This window comes from Cardiocondyla obscurior, linkage group LG01 (assembly GCF_019399895.1).
Source record: "Cardiocondyla obscurior isolate alpha-2009 linkage group LG01, Cobs3.1, whole genome shotgun sequence".
NCBI lineage: Eukaryota > Metazoa > Arthropoda > Insecta > Hymenoptera > Formicidae > Cardiocondyla > Cardiocondyla obscurior.
The window spans coordinates 6,168,056-6,185,663 of record NC_091864.1 but is presented as its reverse complement, the minus strand read 5'-3'; the positions used below and the strand labels follow the sequence as shown (position 1 = coordinate 6,185,663).

The following is a 17,608-nucleotide window of genomic DNA, read 5'->3' as shown; positions in this document are numbered from 1 at the left end:
GGCTCGAGCAGCACAATAATCGTGGATTTCCGTCCGCTTATTATCTTACACGCGTCACAATGCGTTTAGATTGCGTCGGGGGTATCGGCTAATTACCGGTCGCGATTTAGTTGACCGTCCCCGATTGCCGACGTTGGCGTGAGACCGAGATGCGTACATTAAGCTGAATATTGAAAAATAGTTGTAATTGAAAATTATAAGAAAACTCTTCGAAGAAATATGCGGGACATTGTACATTCAATATAATTGTTCATTCCTAATCTATTTTTTTTTTTTTTAATTTAAACATTATATTAACGTTTGATGGGAAACTGCGATTTTGCACGTCAAAATGCGGTATCCAGGAGTCGATAACGGTATCAAAAAACCGGTTTCCGGTTGAAGACAGTAATAGGTGCTCGTTGTGCAAAATTCGTAGACCGGCTTTTCGATTGAGAAACTGAACCTCCGCGCGCGCCTTTTCTCTTTTGATATTATCGCAAGGAGAAAACTTTCTACGTTCAATTGATCAATTTCGATCTCGGTACTCATGCAATCATTGACAAAAATCGCATCGTAAAATTATTTATATATATAAAATAAGTACGAGGAGATATGTACAGGAGGCTCGATATCTCGATTTCCATCAAACTATCGCGGAAACAAAATCGATACTGAGGCGCAAATTGCTTTCGCAAATTACTTTAAGACAACAAGAACAAAGACAAGCGCATATAGGGCCTTTCAAAAAGCACCAGGTATTTTTTTTTCATTAATAACAATTATGGATTATTAAAAAAAGAGAAGCGAGCAATAATGCTGAAGCCTGGCCTTCGGGTTGATTAAAAAAGCTGCGGTAAAGAGCGGCTCACCGGTCGTTTTCGAGCACCCTGTGTGTAAGGCCAACAGATTCATTAACGAAATAGCGGCCTTTACGAAAATCCTGAAGCCTTAACGACAAGCGAAACGGCCTTCGTAATGTGAAAAGTACACGCTCTCGTTCGTGGCGTGAGAGATCGCACGGACGCAGGCACGCACGCATGCACTCGCTCACACATGTGCCACATAGATAACTTCCTTCGCAAGGTAGAGGAGAGACGTACGACGCGTGTGCCAGACGGACGGCGCGGTATCAAAGGATATTTACCCTGTCAACAGCGTGGCTTTACGCGGCGGAGACGCCGCCGCGTCTATAAGGGGAGAACATATAGTACTCGCTCGTACCGAGATAATAGTAATGGGTATTATTACTCCACTCTATTATTTTACGATCTGGCGCGCTTCCCGGGAATTGATACATTATCGTCGAGTCGCGGCGCGCCAAGCCGGGTCGAGACGAACCGCCCGATTGACGAATGATTAACAACGTAAATAACCATCATTTTTCCGAGATCCACTATCTGTCCCGATATATCGCCGATGTAAATCACATTGACGTGCTAATGGGAAATCGATATCGACTGGGAGTAAAGCGTGTCGCATTAATCATGATACTTGGGCATATCGGGATCAATTTTCCAAATGTAATAAGCGAGTTCGAGCGAATCGGTCTCGAGTTGATAATCAGCATATCTGGCGAAAAATTAACGATTGTAATGAATAGTGAAAACATAATCTTGCGCGCGGATTATGTTAAAAACTTGGCGCGGCCAGCAATAACACGTGCGATTGCATAGATGTTTACATCTATCATAAAAAAAAAAGGGGGAAAAATTGGACCTGCTCGTCTCGAGTTGATTTATCCGTTTGCTAAGCACGGTTCGATAGATATTGCTGCTTGCTTAATTAAGCATTTGCGTCACGAGTGTCGCATACGGAATTAAATTACGTTAATCAACGAGATTAATCTTCTGCCGGAAAAACACAAAAATCGTGTTCGCTCGTACGTGGTACAATAATCTCATTAACGTATGTTCTTAATTATTAAATCTAGAAGCTTAACGCCAGAGATTCGCGATTTTTGCAATAATAAAAATAAATTTTTTTTAACTCCAAGATTTCTTACCTGCATCTGCAGCCACGAGTAATCGATGTACGTGGTGGTGGTGGCGGTGACGGCCCCGGTGATCCCGGTGGACGTCGTCGAGATCTGCTGCCAACTGTCCTGTGCGTTGCATCCGAGCACCGTTGCGAGAGGTCCGTCGGGCTGGGCTCGATCGGGCACTATCTGATCAGCGGCGTACTGGCCGGCGTAGGACGGCTGGATCGTCGTCGGCTGGACGCCGACGGCGGACGGTAAACCGGGCAGAGACGCCGGATGAGGATGCTGCGTAACCCCCGTGGTGGCCGCGGCACCGGCGGGCAGACAGCACACGCTTGCGTCCATCCGTGGCGGCGGAGAGTCGTAAAAGCGTAGCTGCTCCGGCTCCAGCTCCGGCTCCGGCTCCCGTGTCGTCGTCCTGCCGAGGGTTAATCCTCGCGGCACCATCCAATCCACGACCGTTGCCGTTCGCGCCGTGATGTTCACCGGCCGACGGCTCAGAGGATCACCACGCGGACCCCCGAATCCTTTCCTTGGATTCCTTGGACCTCGGAGAATTACAGTCCTCTTTGTCTCTTCAGGTGGCTCGAGGACGACGACGACGCGGTCCTACCATCTTCCGCGGAGGCGCAGCAGAGAATCAATTAAACCAGGGGTTGGTTTTAACTGCGTCCAAACTGCAGCCGCTAATTATCGTTGCCAATTCTCAGGGAGTAATGCCGACGGGATTCTCTAGATTACGATTCTCTTTTTCAGGTTCTGGATCCGCCCTTTCTTTGGATAGACCACAGTAAGAAATGACACATCACTATCGCGGCTAGATATCTCACGCAATGTCACTTCGATTCGCGGTATCCGACGATTCTTGGCGATCGCGACAGTCACGTACATCGGAACCGCGTTGACGTCCCGCGTGTTATCAACTCCAACGAGTTTCGCGCGCGAAACACTATCCGGCACCAAGCTGCCGAGGACTCGTGGAGGTTCATTGCGGGCATCGCGACGCGCGGTAAAACGAACGTGTTCGGCTACCAGTTCGAACTATTTGTTTTCAAATAGAGCAGTCCGATCGGCGACGTCGTTGCCGTCGTCGCCGACGCCGCCAACGCGCCGCTGTCGGGGGGCACTAACGCGAACGAGAAGGACCATTCGACTCCGATTTCTTAATTAAAGCGAGGATCACTGACGATCTTCTTCTCGCGGTGGTGGCGCGTTTTCCAGACGGAGACATCGGACAAGTTCCAGACTAGTTTGATCCGTGGTTGATCGCTCGCGACGCTTACACTGGCCGATGTTTATCCGAAAGGTCGGTAATTGAACTCCTCCGTGAGGTAAAGACTTCTCCAAGAGATCGACATCGTAGACCCGCTCGACCAGGCTGTTCCTTTGCTCTCCACGGCTTTTTTCTTTTTCTGGTCACTTCCTCCTGCGAACGGTCAAGACACTTTCGTCAGCTTCGCCGGCACTCGCGACAAATCAAACCCGCGATCGACATAGATATCGCGGGGGAGGGCACGAAGGGGAACGTTCCAGCGCGGGGTTCGGAAAGGATTGAAGCGCTCGCGCGCGCACGAACAATCGAATACGTCGATCGTGGCCGGCCGCCGCGAGATCCACGAAATGACGTTTCTCGACGGTGACAGCGCGGACTCCCGTTAACGCGTTGACGCGCGCGCGTGCTCGAAGGACCACGAGGATGAGGGCGGAGAGAGAGAAAGGGTGGGAGAGAGAAACAGAGACGGAGAGAAAGAGAGCAGAGGACTTACGAGAAGGCGAGGGTGACGGGCGCCGATGGTGGTGGTGGCGATACCGGTGGTGGTGGCGATAGTGTAGCAATGGTGGTGGTGCGGCGGCGGCGGCGGCGGCGGCAGCGGTGGCGGTGGCGGTAGTGGGAATCACGATGATACGAGAGGGTGACGGATGAAACTAGCGCGCACAACTCTTTAACTGCGCTCGCGTCCCGTCCGCGCTGCGCACGCGCATGCGTGAATGCGTGTCGTCAAGGCAACGGTTCCAGAGTAACTGCTTGGCGAACGCAGCCCTCTACCACGAGCGTGTCGCTTCTCTTTCTCTCTCTTCTTCTTTCTCTCTTCCTCCCGCTTCTACTCTCTCTCGCTCATTCCTGATCTCGCGCGCCTGGCTCACGCCCCGGGCGCGACCGATTCGAGCGGTCTAGGCGGCCATCGAGCGCACGCCCCCGTCCTGACACCGCGAGCGCCTCTCACCTCCTCTCTCTCTTTCTCTCTTCCTTAAGCGCGCCGCGATCTCGCTCTCCGTTCTCGCATCGAACATTCATCCGCGCATATAGACGCACGCTTTCCCCCTCCCGCGTAATGTCCTACCCTCCTCGCTCACCTTCGCTCTCCTACGATTCCGTCCTGATCGGTTGCGCGTTCCACGAATCGCCGCGTCCTTTTTCCGCCGCGCAAACAGACACGAGACGGGCCCGCCGCCCGCGCGTCTCGACAACGCGATTATCGACGTGAGCTATCCGAAAGACTCTTACCTCCGGTCGCCGACTTTGGCACACTTCTCTCGACACTTCTCTCCTCCGCCCATCGCCTCGGCGCTTTCGCGATCCCTGGCTCATTTCGCGCGTCGCCGGTTACTTTCTTCGGAGCACGATCCATCCCTCGCAACGACTCGTTCGCCCCCTCGTCTGGCAATGTCGACGGAAGATCGCCACTGTGAACGACTCGCGAGTATCGCGATGCGCGCGGCACTTCACGTGCCCCTGACGTCATGAGCTTTCGCGCGGCTCTTCAGCCGTATCGCGAATAACCTAAAAAATGATGTAATCATTAATTTTGGAGCGACAAAGGCGCAAAGTGTCTAGGGTGTTCGCGACGAGGCGTCAATCGCCTTATAAACACCCTCCGTACTTGAAAAAACTGCATTAATTTTGAGCGTTTCTCGCTTATCGATATCACGAACGATACATTCAAAATTTGACTTATTTTAGCTCGCGTGACTACTGTTTTGATTTTACTTACGTAATGAAATCAATCTGAGGATCGAGTTAACGAAATAAGAGACGCATTAAATGATCGAACGGGGGAGCCGGTCGTTGCAACTCGATCGATTCCGAGCGCAGAATGTGGCGCTTCTCGCGTCCATAATACGATCGCATAATATACGGAGGAACGGACGCATGCATCTTTGCGCTTTTTCTCCCTCACAATTTCTCTCTCTCGCTCGCCTGCTTGTCTCACCTTTCGTCTCCTTGCCTCTTACCCTTCCTCGCGATCGCGACGAGGCAGAAAGGTTCCCTTTCTCTTTAGATTGTGAAACGATTTTCTATCGCGGCGCTCTGCGCGCCGCGCGGATTTATTATATATGCAGTGGATTACGCAAATTACGACAAAGTGCAAATATTTCACATGACCTGCACCTGCGTGACTCCCCTTTCTACACGTGATTCGTTTAACCAGGCACGTGAATCGTGACGCCCGCGACTTTGTGTATCCGCGCACGTATCCCTCGTGTACGTAACGCTCGAAAATTCCGACGAGTTTCCCGGGACCAAAGGCAGAGAGCCCGTCCCGAAATGTACGCAACCGCGAATTACATTTCTAGCCGAGAGGGAGACGCGTATCCTGGGAACTGGATTACTTCGCGGCGCGATAATGAACGCGGAGTAAATTTCGAAAAATTCCTTAGGCTCGCCGTAGAATATCTCGGTCGCGAAACACTTGACCTTACCCCAGTGTCGCTTTTTTCCCCGCAAATTTACTTTACAAGCTTAAAATTAGATCGCACAATAACGATAACAGAATATTACGCTAATATAATATACTCGCGAAGGCAAAATTGGCTGGAAGAGCGCCTACATCCCTCTGTCTGTCGCAATTACCTCACGGTAAAGTAATGAAATACTAATGAGGCGGCTGAACAAACAGTTCGCGGGCAAATTAAATTACCGCAATTTAGACAAGTTAATGCAAAAGGCTGCTTAATTATAGACTCGGAGAATGACAGGTTCGCGTGGTAAAACGCAATGACACGCGGAAAATACCTCATCGAAGTATTCGGGCTGGAAATGACCTGGTCAGGGCAAAAAGACTCGCGGCTCACGGGACAACGAGCAAGTGACGAGATCGGCTGACCGGTCCGAATTCAACCGCGAGTGGAGAAACGCTCGCTCGCGCCACCTTCCCCACCCACGTACGTTCCCGCGGAAGCGACGCGACTTATGAATGGGAGTAGTACTTGCTCATTGGTCGTGTCCGACAACCAATGGCCGTCGGCTCGCATTTGCAACCACCGCGACGCGCGGTAAGCAAAGCCGTGGCACGGGGTCGAGTATATGTGCGCATTTTACGTACATGCGCCGATATTCTCGAGCGACGACGGGAAGATCAAGACGAGATACCGAAGTAAATCAACCGGATCCTATTAATACCGCACCGTGCTACTGACTCTTGTGGAAATAAAAATTATTAATCGTGCGAAATCGCAACTCAAACGCCGAGACCTTTACGCGCCTGGGAAACGCAGGCGGTGCTCGCGACCATTGTTATCGGCTCGCTGTTTTATGTAACAATTACGTAATAATCGCTATCGCCTTCACGCCGGTTTTCAAACCCTCGCCCCGATGAGAGAAATCCTCGCGAACGAGTCGAGCTGAAATCCCGCGGCTGTCGGCGAGCCGGATCGATATGGGTGGACGCCAAGAACGAGATATCAGAACTGCCAGCTCCCTCGGCGCTAAGGGCGTTGCGATCCGAGGCGAGGTGGCAATTTCATTACATTTTTTTCGCGGGCACCGATTACATTGATCGCTCGGCGACAAGGGGGTGACTGAGATAATCGCGAGCGCGACTCGCGTGCAATGCACGTAGCGAAATGTAACGCATCTTACAACCAAGTCATATGTAAATCATCTCCGTGGATAGGAGGGGACGGAGCATACCGCGGGCGCAACGCGAATTTGTCGCACGGCAAATACCGAACGGCAATTATCGGTTAACTTATGGAAAGTATAGGGAACGGACGCGGCAACAGCTCTTATGACAGGGAAGTGAGCGAAGTTTCTATCCTGGGTACGTCAAGGTGACAACACGGCGGGGATGACACCATACCGGGATGACGGAGAGCCGAGAAACGCGCCGCATTACCTAGCGTTACATTACATTGCGCTTGGCTTTGTAAACGGCCGCCTCGCACGCGCGCGAGCGAACAAGCGAGCTGCATTTACGGACTGGCGTCATCTATCAATTAGCCGCCTCATAGCCGTTTGTGTCTCACCGCTATCTCGCGAGATTGTGACTCAATTATGAGCGGTAGTACACGAGTTACGTCTCATACTTCTATCTAAGCTCGTGAATCATTCAGCACGTCGCTTAGACGACAAGAATGCAGTATTGTCGCGCGAAGCTTGATTATACCATACGATCATTACAAACGCGATTTATACATCTTTTACTTTTATTTACATATTTAGAAAAAAAAATTTTAACGTTTTCTATTACTTAATATTTGCATATTTTGAAATCGTAATCTATGCATACATATATAGATATATACATAAAATATTTGCAACGTGCTGAGATAAAACTAGATTCCGCTGACTAAATTTTACTCCCACAAGTCACCGTATTTATTTCTCTTCTGTACCGGTGAGGGGTTGTAAGTTGTAGGATCTTGCTCGGGTGTTTCCTTTGATATCAGAGGCTCTCTTGTTCTAGGAGTATGCCATTGCTTATTTTTCTTGTAAAATTCATCTCTATTCTTTTGTCTGAGCTCGTCGTAGGTGACGCCTTTTTGTAGATTTATTGATTCAGTCAGACCCGTGTCCTCGGAATATGAGTCACCTTTAGACATAATTCATGCAGTTATAATCATATAGTAGCGGGTAAGTTTTAACAATAACTTTCACAACTCACTGCTGCCATTAATACTGGAATATGTGTCGTATGAGTTCATCGGTGGATAGTCATTAAACGTTATTCCTGTAGACGGTTCCGAGGAGCTCTGAATTTCGGTCTGCACATCTATCGGCCGAAAGCCTGGATACTGCCTCTCTCTACAAACAGAGATGTACAAAATTCCACTTTGTGAACAAATTAATAAACAATTGAGTTTGCCTAAAAGCCTTGTACCTAGATCTATATCCGTGATAGCCTGCTTCTATTAGCCTCTCACGAAGATTGCTGTTAGGCATGGAAGCAACTTTCAGCAGGCACATTTCGGAAATGGCTATCCTACTCGATACCATACCCACAATACCACTGATCGCAGCAGCGTATTTGGCATTTGCTCGAAATGGAGTCAACCTACATATCCCATATCCCAAAGCCGCGCTGAGGAACGTCGGTATCATAACACTTGAGCTTTTCATGCATTCCTGCCAGGCCTGTATCTCCTCAGGTGTCAACTCCAATTTCTGCAATTTGTATGGTTACAATGCAATTGCAGCTGAAACAATCGCCGTCACATATATTTCTAGACAAATGAAATGCACGTTAAGCCAAAGCCGCTTTGATTTACGAATTTAATCGATAAATATACATTTACCTTAGAATCATAAGACCGTTAAATATTTGAATCCTAACCTGTGTCTGCCGGTATTTGGGATAATCGGGTTGCTGCACGTCCGTTACGCTGGTCGTCATGTTTTACGAGTATTCCGGCAAAATTCCACTTGCATTGAATCCAAAGAAACCACTTTCCGCAACTTGTTATAATAATATAACCGTTAATTGCCGTTGATTACGTACGTATGTACTACGCATCGAAGATCGAAATTGGTGGTTAGGATAAAAAACGGAAGTGCTCGAGTCATCTGTGTTTGGTAGTCGCTACTACTTACTAGCGTTACCTAACCTTGAAGCAGATTCTCTTTTAGCTGTCTTCGATAAAAATAAGTACATATATTTTATTAATTGCATGTTTAATTGCGTATTTACCTTTCTCTCGTCACGCGTTACATATTTTTAATACCACTTTTGTTATAAAAATATAAGATTACATATAACAAGATATTTTTATTTGATGAATTTTCTTTTTAAAAGCAAGTTATTATTTCTTAGTTTTGAAATCGAGCTCTTCCGAAAGTTACGTGTTTCAAGTATTAAAAGTCAATCGGTATTCGAAATAAGTGATTCGTCACAAGCTCAGCTAAATCAACTTTATTGTTAACGTGTATTTATTCATTTTTGTAAGAGAATTTCGACCGACATCTTTCAACTGATTCCCTCGAAACGTGTGTATGTACACTGAAAAGTAATTATGGCATTTTCTGATGCGACAGCGGCTAGCGTGCGTAATCCTAGGCGGCAGAAGCAAGGGATGAGAAAACGGAGAGAAATTAGTCTTCGGCAATCCGGCCGGCGCGGTATATACTATATGCGGTACATGTAAAACTCGACGTGCACGACGCTATGATAAAGTCACATTCGCTAGCTGCCGTCGCTATATCTATCTTTCAGCGTACACAACGCGTGCTGGCTATTACTGACGTACGTAATGTCTTCGGTCACTTGACGCGTTAAAATAGCATCCGAGGTACCGGATACTATTATTTCGAATGATGCACCGGTATCCAAATGCGTATCCAAATGACGCGATTTGTTTGCACGACCACGCTAATTGAATTACCATGTTTAAGACAGCAGCGTACAACGCCACAAAATCGCCGAGCCGCGATATCCGCTTTGAAATATTCTGCTTGTACAATTTCGCCTTCGTGTTTCGTTCGCACGTCGAAAAACAAAGGACGCGTTAAAATTCATGTCGTTGCGATTAGATGGAAATATTTTACCGGATATCTACTGCGCGTCGGAAATTCAATTCGCTTTAAATACCCTCAAAAAAAGAAAAAAAAACGCGCGTGTCGTGATAACGTATGATCGCACGAAGGATTTCTACGAAAACCTTGAACGAGTTATCAGTGTGACATTTCCATTAACAGGCTCGTTGCGAAATTACGTTGGAAAATTACGGGGCGAAACGCGCATCTTGCAGGCATGACTAAACTTTTTTTTTATTTTTCTTATTACGCTCGTGTTCGTTATTGAAATTCAATGGCGAGTCGCTTTGTGCGCAATCGGGAAAATTTTCACTACCACTTATGAACCGATCGAGAATACGTAATGCAAAAGTATCCGCGTGCAAGGCGCGGTGGTGTTAACGAGGGACAAACGTCCGTCGCTATAAAAGTCGCGGGCAGATTGATCCAAGTCTCACTTTAAAATGTCGCGCACGGTATCACGTTGCAGCCGGCCCTTCTGCCCGCCCTACGTTGCGCTTTTGTTATTTACGTCGATATTAATAACGACGATGTTGCAGCGAGTGTGTGCCAGCCCGTTACCAGATTTCACGTACGGAAACTCGACCGAGAGTTCGATGGAACGGTCGTCAGAAAGTTCAAGCATCTCGACGGAGAGCACGACAGACAACTCGACGGAGATCACGAACACCGACGTGTAAATCTCTTTCAGATACTCCTCGATACACAGCATGTAAAATAAATTGTTACTAATATCTCTTGCTGTCTTTAGATATGTGATAAAAGCGGTGGTTTACGAGATCGGAATTCTTGCGGACACGGATAACACCACGAGTAGCGAAAGTGCCGAAGGGTAAACTGTTTTACTTTATACTCGATGACGTTAAAAAAAAAAAAAAAATTGATGTAGGAGTGTCTACTAATTGCGAACAATAATTTCAATTATTTTTTTACATACTTTGCAGACAAGAAAGCGTCGATATATCATTATACAATACACCTCAGGAAGACAAATTCTAATCTTAACAAAATTCTCCACCTTCGGGATCACGCATCTAAATGTGTTTATTGATTGAAAGCGAGAAGAAAAACGTGGAACGTAAAGACTGCACTTACACGACGATGCTATCGGTAATAAACGTGCATAGTAAATTATTGATTATAAGATAGAACGTAAATACGACGCATAGTGTGATGTACGCAATTTATAAAATTTCGATATTAAACTTGTAACAACGTATTTATAATTATACGCTTCTTTAGGATTTAGAACAATATTTTATTATTTTTTTTTTTTATTTAATTATGAACAATATCTCGTGTACAACGCTATAAACACATTGCTGCTGCAAAATTTGCGAGGCAGAAGAAAGTCACAATTGGAACAATCAGGTAACATAATTCACAGAATAATCTCTCGAAAAAATGATGGGTATACATAAGATAGCTCGATCGAAGCATGCGCGACATTTTGACATTAATTTTCGCAATTTAACTATTTACTTTTGGAAGATCTTGATGAAAGACTTCAACAGTCGCTTAAAGGTACGTATAAATCTTTCTTTTTGGTATTTTGGAATGCAAATAAACGCGCAGGTTCGTCAAGGGCTCGATTAATACGATATCATGTACAAATTTTGACTGATTATTACGACAAAAGGTAATAAAAATATTCTCGATTCTCTTTCTCCTCTTTTTTTTTTCTGCTTGTATCATTTCGTCGAACTAATGTACACTCAGTTAAACAGTAGGCACTGCACCTAAGTACCTTTGCCTTATCGAAGTAATAAGCAAAAGCACCAGTTTGTGAAATACCGGTCTTATATAATATTAAACAGTATTATGATAACTCTCTTCTCTTATATTTCTCATCCGCTTTTTTAATATATAAACGTATGATAAATGTTTCATGTTTGTGTGAGTGTATGTTTTGTGTGTGTCCAATATATGAAAATTCAATTAAATGTCAAATGTTGCAAATGGAACATGCGGATGTGAGATTTAGCCATCCTTTTTCTCTTTCCTTCTTTATAAATTGCCTATATCGCATAAAAATCGCAATGTTGCGATTTATCATGTCCATTTTTTATATTTTGCTAAAAATCAATTATCAATTACGTATAAATAACAACTTACGAAACTCTTAACAATAATCGTAAAATATACGGGGCAGAGGGAGGACTTGATTTTTGCAGAAATGCTTGTAGATATTGGCCATTTAGGGGACGGGGATAAAAAGGGGATGATATACTTATATATAATAAACATCAAATTATTCACTAAGTGTAGTTGAGCGTTGATCATTTTTCGGCATTCTGGATTTATTCAAAGAGATACCCTGCGGCGGGACCACAATGTGCCCAGCGTCAACGTTTTCTTAAAGCATAATTAACGTGGTGTCTAATGAAAAATAGAGAAAGCGCAATATGCTTCCGATCGTTCATGTACGATTCGATACTGATATGATTCTCTCTTCCTATTGCCATAGATCATTTAACGTAGGCAAGGGAAAACGTCTCATTTAGTGTCTTCAGGCATCGATAGAACATCAACGGTGCCAGTAGACGCACTTTCCGATGAAGCGGTTATAACTTGATGTTCAATTGACGGTTCTTCATTTTCCATATTGTTTGCATCTTTTTCAATTTCGGTTTCCGTCGTGCTTTTAATATCTCTAGAAAAAACAATACAAAATTTTTATTAATTGACTTTTTAGCTCGATATAAACTATAATAAGTAAAGCTGTTGCTTTAATGAATATTTCATAAATTAAATGCTATATAAATAAATACCTGTTAACCGATAACTCGCTAGGATCGACACTCCTAGCCTCACTCGTGGAGGCTACTATTCTGTGTTCATAACTTTTGCTGTCTTCGAGATTAGTTTCCGCAATTGGCAATCCCGTTCTATCTATGTGGTCTTTGTTCTTTTCGTCATCCTCTCCAACATTTTCACTAGGTGGTACATCTTTTTCCGTTATATTTGTGATCATTGCTTCTGATTTTTTCTCTTTAAGTTCCTCGCACGGTTTTTTATCTTCACTCGCGGTATTTTCCATACTCAAAGTATTTTCAAAATTTTCAAAATTGGCCCATCCAGTAGATTCTACTGGCTCTGATGGTACCACATCCCATGGATTAACTGGCGGAAGAATAGTACCAGTGTTTAATGGTTCAGTAGTATCCCAGGCTAAAATTGCAACATTTCGATACAATAATTTTGAACTTTTTGAACATTAAATCACAATAAAAAACGTACGATCAGTTGTGTCAACTTCCATATGCATATCGCGTGGTTCCTCATCATCATCGTCTGATGAACTAGATGAAGAATCCTGATGTTGTTGTTTCGAGTGCCAGTCTCGTTTGTCCACCACGGTCTGAAAAGTCAGTTCACCCTCGTCTCCCCATTCTAGGCCACTGCCGCAATCCTCAAGTCCAGCTTTTTGTTTTTGTTGGCACAGCTTTAACATGACATAACCAAATAATTTCTTTTTATCACAATTTCAAATAAAACATTTTATAATAATTTTATTTAATAATAACTATATATTTACCTTATTGAACATATCTTCTCGCTTGTCGAGATCTTCTTCACTGAGAGTAAAGGCCAACGTTGTTAATTGGTCAACTGGATTACTATAATATCATACCTCTTTACGAAAATAGTTGGGGGAAGAGGAAAGGAGAAATGACTATGACAATATCAACGTCATGCTTTTTTCACGCATGGCTCTCATGAACTCTATAACTGCGTCCCTAGTAATGCTATTCATTTTTAATAAAATCTCGCGTGTATACTTACTGAAGCGCATCATCACCATCGTTAAACTCATCGTCGTGAAATCCAAAGTTTTCAATGAATGGAGGTGTTATTTGTTGACCCTGATAATTGGAGTACATCTAATACGAAAAATATCTTACGATAAATAAGGAACTAAATAATCTTAGTTTAATTGTATCAATAATATGTATGTATTTGTTAACCTGTTGCGTGTATGTCTCTTGCGAGTAAGAATTGTACTCGTTTGGATTTTCTTCGGAGCTCATCAGGTACACTGGAGCCTGATCACCCTAAAAATTTAATTGTAATTAACATTGCTGATTTTTTTACTTTAATTATATTTTATTACGTTGCCGAAGCAAATGCCGCATCTGTCTTTTAGTGTACACACAGTATACTACGTACCATCATTACAGTTTGGTGAACTTTATTAATTTCTACCAACTGTACACTCACAAGATTTTCCCACTTAGTAAGACACTCGGGTGATAAATTGTTTTTTAAGAAGCTGGCCAGTATATTATTTTTTTCGCATTGAGTAACAATATTGTTCGCAATATTTATCAAATGTCCCATGTAGCCTTGACGAACACCATTTTCCTTATTTCTGCAATCAAATTCCAATGTTTTAATATTAATATTTTTTTGCAAAATAATTATGCAAAATTTAATACTTTCGGCAATCTTACTGTTTACTCTCGTTTTTATCCCATGCTTCTAAAATTCTCTCTATTAATTTGCACTTGATGAATATCTGGAAATAAAAACACTTGAATTATTTAATGTTTTTATATTACGATTTATTTCCATGTCGTAAAAGGTATAACTTACATTATTATAAATAATGTTATTATCCCGTTGTCCGCAATTAATAGCTAAGGCCAGGCACTGTTGTACTTGTGTATGTAAGAAATTATTCCATGTATATTTGAAAAACAGATCCTGTAATATATTTAAACGAAAAATAAGTGACGATATATTAAAAGTATGTGATAATTTGCATTTACTCATAAAATGTAATCTTACCAATAATGTTTGGAATGTTCCCAAATTTTCTAAACTTTCGTGGATCTTTAAATTTTCCGTTGCTAATAACGCGCTTAACAACTTTGCTACATGCAAACGAGTGTTTCCCAATGGACATTCTAATAGTCCAACAGTTGTTTTAACGGCAGGTTTCTAAATAAAAAATTTGTGTAATTTTTACAATAATATAAAACAAAATATTATGTCAAATGTATTTTTATAAAATGTATTGAAATAGTTCTTACATATGGTGGATCTAGAAGAAGTTTGTGAAGATGTTCCAAATATGGTAAAATAGCATTTGAAATTTTAATACATTGCTCATTATCCGTTGTGTCTTCACCATTACCGTGCACATCTCCTTCATTTGATGAACTGCGAAAAATTAATTATTGCATACTGTGCTTTATCCATTTATAATATGAAATTATAATATTATAAAATATTTTCGTCATACTTGCTGGCTTTTTGACCTAAAAGAACCAAAAGCACTTGTATTCCACCGACAATACTACTTTCTACCTTTTCTGCTGTTAGAATAGTTTCTAACAATAGGCTCACAGTTTCTCCTCTGCATAACAAAATTATTATATTAATCGATATATTTTATTAATCAATATATTTTATTCATCAAGTTAATATTTGTGTAATACGATAACTTCGTTTAACTTGTCATAATTTTGCAGAAATATACTCACGATTCTAAAGTATTTAAAATAGGATCTGGATCAGCGCGTTCTATAGATGTACGTTGAGTTTCTCTAGCTACCGTCACCATGTCGCAAAGTAATTGTGCCGCGTTAGCGTGTTTGGCTACTTCTGAAGTAGGTGCTAACAATTTTACCAGTCTTTGCACTAAATGTTGACTATCTAGCCACTATCAAAGAGATATACAGAAACATATATATATATACATATTAACAAGAACTCAATTACATAACAGTAGCTAAATAATAATAAATATAGAAATATCTTACATTTAATATGTTTTGACGCATATCACTGCCTTCAACCTGAGTAACAAGTTTGAGTACTAAGTCCATGATAGCTGAAGTCTCTAAATGTTGCAACAGTAGATCTACACATCTCTGACGACTTTTAAGAAATTCTAAAACCTGTAAGCATGTGAACTGATAGGAATACCAATTCTGGAATAGATGGAAATATCCAGGATGGATAGATATGTGGATAATATAGGAAAAAACAGTTTATTATTTAACTAATATTACATAATAATAATTAATTAGATATCAGCATTAAAGAAAAGTTATTGTAAAATTTAATTAACTTATAACCTAAGCCTACCTACCCTTAAAATTATTTTTATTGTGTCATAGACACCCTGTATATATTTTGTAAAACTAAACTAAAAAATCATCTACATAAAAACAAATATTTATGTAATTACCTGATCACTTTTACGAGCAACTAGCACTCCAATAGTTTTACTGAAAAATGATGCAAGTAGTGGATTTAATGGTTGATCTGTATCTATGAAAGAATATAATTTTGCCAAAAGTGCCTCATCACCTAAAAAATTATTCAAGAAACATGTTTAAAAATTTATGACTATAGACACTTCCAATTATTAAGTATGGCAATGAGATTCCAAGTACCTGCCAATTTCTCATTTAATGTAGGCACATCACATGTAAGCAACTCACAAGCAACATTGGGATACTTGTAACGCCAACGCTCTTCGATGTCGGTAGATGGTTCTTTTGTGGTTAATGTAACTAATTCTTCCATGACAGCAGGCCTTGTGAGACTATTAATTACACATTGATATAATTTTTATTGAAGCACTAGGCACTAGGCATAATAAACAATCAATACAATTTTACAGTTAAGAACACCATGACAGCTTCACTTACTATTCGACCAATTTTTTATTTTGACTTTTGCACTCTTGCAGGATGTCCTCCTCATCCATCAGCTCGTGTAGAGTGACATCCTGTAATCAATTAACTGATTAGATATTAACGACAACGGAAATCACCCGAAGGGAGAGACAAAACAGTAATATGTGTGCAAGCAGGAGTCACTTGCCTCCTTGTTGAGCAATGCCTCGATATGCGGCGACGACACGTAATTATTCGTCCAGAACATGATAATGAATGCGTGCTGCGTCTTAATACCTAAATGTCGCGTTGCGATTTATCGTAGCCCGGGACGATCGTCCGACTCACATCGGCGTGGCGTGGAGACGCACGCGCGGGTAAAGGGGACCTGAGCAACACGTCGTGCGAATTTTTTCGGCCGACGAGCGGCTAACATCGCATGCACGCAAATATCGTTTCCTCGTCAACTCTCCTCCGTCGCGCCGTGCTGTGCCGCGCTCCGCGCGTATCACCGTGTCGTGTCGGAAAACCGCTGTCGTCACGCACACCACCTCCTCGCGACCCACTGGGTTCGCGATTACGCCACTCACGCAACGGATGCTCGCAGCCACCCTGGCCTGGTTCCCGACAGCCTGCGACGTACGAATGAACGTGCGGACACTGCCCGCTGCCAGACAATCGCCAGAACGAGACGAGGGAATGAAGCGCGAACGGACGTGGACCGGACGCTCTCGAGCGCGAACGAACAGGCGAACAAGCGCTCTTGGCGCGGGGTACGATGCACGATGCACGATGCACCACGAACGAGAGAAACGCGGGTGCTCCTTTCTCTCCGAGACCGTTATCTGTACTCTACTGCACCCTTTGCGTTCGAAAATACGATCTCAAGAGAAAGTTACACGCTCGAAGAGGCACACAAAATAATCAAGTTTGAATAAAGACCACCGGCCTCCCATATGTTTTACTTTTTAGTAGAAAAAAAGTGTCCGCGTACTTTGTTCGGGAAAAAAAAAAGGAAAAGCAGAGCATCAAAAGTGTATTTGCAAATCTTTGGTTCGCTGCTCGCCACTTCAGAGGACACTCCGATCGTTCTGAATTATTCTCTTTGACGTCCTCACATACACGTACGATCAGGCCGCCATCTCGTTCGCGACCGGCGCAGCTGATTCTCGACTGTGCGAGTCAGCGTCTATCCAAACGAACACATATACGTAAGAAATTTAATTAAATAATTATTTATTTTAATTGTGTAATTAATTGATTAAT

At 43.0% G+C, this 17,608-nt stretch overlaps 4 protein-coding genes across 9 annotated transcripts in view; 1 reads left to right on the top strand and 3 right to left on the bottom strand.

Annotated features, from left to right (window-relative positions):
* LOC139103066 (dendritic arbor reduction protein 1) overlaps window positions 1–4,845 on the bottom strand; it is a 35,658-nt gene extending 30,813 nt beyond the window's left edge. For both annotated transcript variants that reach the window (XM_070657411.1, XM_070657419.1), the window contains exons 1-2: window positions 4,467–4,845; window positions 1,985–3,386 (exon numbers count right to left, since the gene is read on the bottom strand). In XM_070657411.1, coding sequence (XP_070513512.1) covers window positions 1,985–2,407 — 423 coding nt within the window. In that variant the 5' untranslated portion in view covers window positions 2,408–3,386; window positions 4,467–4,845. The remainder of the gene's footprint in view (window positions 1–1,984; window positions 3,387–4,466) is intronic.
* Window positions 4,846–5,895: 1,050 nt separating this feature from the next.
* Window positions 5,896–8,756, bottom strand: LOC139103124 (OCIA domain-containing protein 1-like). 3 transcript variants are annotated; one of them, XM_070657528.1, is made up of 4 exons: window positions 8,515–8,756; window positions 8,062–8,345; window positions 7,846–7,985; window positions 5,896–7,773 (listed from the first exon to the last, which is right to left on the bottom strand). In XM_070657528.1, exons 1-4 carry the CDS (start codon window positions 8,572–8,574, stop codon window positions 7,538–7,540), a joined length of 720 nt encoding a protein of 239 aa, XP_070513629.1. In that variant the 5' UTR covers window positions 8,575–8,756; the 3' UTR covers window positions 5,896–7,537. The 3 variants fall into 3 exon arrangements, with proteins under 3 accessions (XP_070513629.1, XP_070513635.1, XP_070513645.1); XM_070657534.1 differs by having other exon boundaries at window positions 8,062–8,404; window positions 8,515–8,751; XM_070657544.1 differs by having other exon boundaries at window positions 8,062–8,377; window positions 8,515–8,751.
* Window positions 8,757–10,010: 1,254 nt separating this feature from the next.
* LOC139103247 (uncharacterized) lies at window positions 10,011–10,929 on the top strand. Its single transcript, XM_070657728.1, has 3 exons — window positions 10,011–10,386; window positions 10,462–10,542; window positions 10,655–10,929. Exons 1-3 carry the CDS (start codon window positions 10,154–10,156, stop codon window positions 10,707–10,709), a joined length of 369 nt encoding a protein of 122 aa, XP_070513829.1. The 5' UTR covers window positions 10,011–10,153; the 3' UTR covers window positions 10,710–10,929.
* A 37-nt stretch (window positions 10,930–10,966) lies between these two features.
* On the bottom strand, window positions 10,967–17,219 carry Fmt (phosphatase 6 regulatory subunit 1-like protein fmt). Of its 3 annotated transcripts, none has more exons than XM_070657274.1 (18): window positions 16,551–17,219; window positions 16,376–16,455; window positions 16,118–16,269; window positions 15,910–16,031; window positions 15,479–15,649; window positions 15,200–15,378; window positions 14,959–15,072; window positions 14,747–14,876; window positions 14,502–14,654; window positions 14,307–14,417; window positions 14,165–14,229; window positions 13,881–14,082; window positions 13,679–13,765; window positions 13,497–13,594; window positions 13,249–13,330; window positions 12,951–13,155; window positions 12,482–12,833; window positions 10,967–12,363 (listed from the first exon to the last, which is right to left on the bottom strand). In XM_070657274.1, exons 1-18 carry the CDS (start codon window positions 16,608–16,610, stop codon window positions 12,207–12,209), a joined length of 2,520 nt encoding a protein of 839 aa, XP_070513375.1. In that variant the 5' UTR covers window positions 16,611–17,219; the 3' UTR covers window positions 10,967–12,206. The 3 variants fall into 3 exon arrangements, with proteins under 3 accessions (XP_070513375.1, XP_070513366.1, XP_070513356.1); XM_070657265.1 differs by having other exon boundaries at window positions 12,482–12,881; window positions 13,249–13,288; window positions 16,551–17,214; XM_070657255.1 differs by having other exon boundaries at window positions 12,482–12,881; window positions 16,551–17,209.
* Between the last annotated feature and the right edge of the window lie 389 nt (window positions 17,220–17,608).

What these genes read in the sequence shown, in the direction of transcription:
- Fmt (XM_070657255.1), bottom strand. Translation starts at nt 16,610, where the DNA reads ATGTTCTGGACGAATAATTACGTGTCGTCGCCGCATATCGAGGCATTG. An exon ending in AGGCATTGCTCAACAAGGAG is followed by an intron (nt 16,456 to 16,550) that starts GCAAGTGACTCC and finishes AATTGATTACAG; the next exon opens with GATGTCACTCTACACGAGCT. An exon ending in GAACATTCCAAACATTATTG is followed by an intron (nt 14,418 to 14,501) that starts GTAAGATTACAT and finishes AATATATTACAG; the next exon opens with GATCTGTTTTTCAAATATAC.
- LOC139103124 (XM_070657528.1), bottom strand. Translation starts at nt 8,574, where the DNA reads ATGACGACCAGCGTAACGGACGTGCAGCAACCCGATTATCCCAAATAC. An exon ending in TATCACGGATATAGATCTAG is followed by an intron (nt 7,986 to 8,061) that starts GTACAAGGCTTT and finishes CTCTGTTTGTAG; the next exon opens with AGAGAGGCAGTATCCAGGCT. An exon ending in TTCCAGTATTAATGGCAGCA is followed by an intron (nt 7,774 to 7,845) that starts GTGAGTTGTGAA and finishes TTATGTCTAAAG; the next exon opens with GTGACTCATATTCCGAGGAC.
- LOC139103247 (XM_070657728.1), top strand. Translation starts at nt 10,154, where the DNA reads ATGTCGCGCACGGTATCACGTTGCAGCCGGCCCTTCTGCCCGCCCTAC. An exon ending in GAGATCACGAACACCGACGT is followed by an intron (nt 10,387 to 10,461) that starts GTAAATCTCTTT and finishes TGCTGTCTTTAG; the next exon opens with ATATGTGATAAAAGCGGTGG. An exon ending in AGTAGCGAAAGTGCCGAAGG is followed by an intron (nt 10,543 to 10,654) that starts GTAAACTGTTTT and finishes CATACTTTGCAG; the next exon opens with ACAAGAAAGCGTCGATATAT.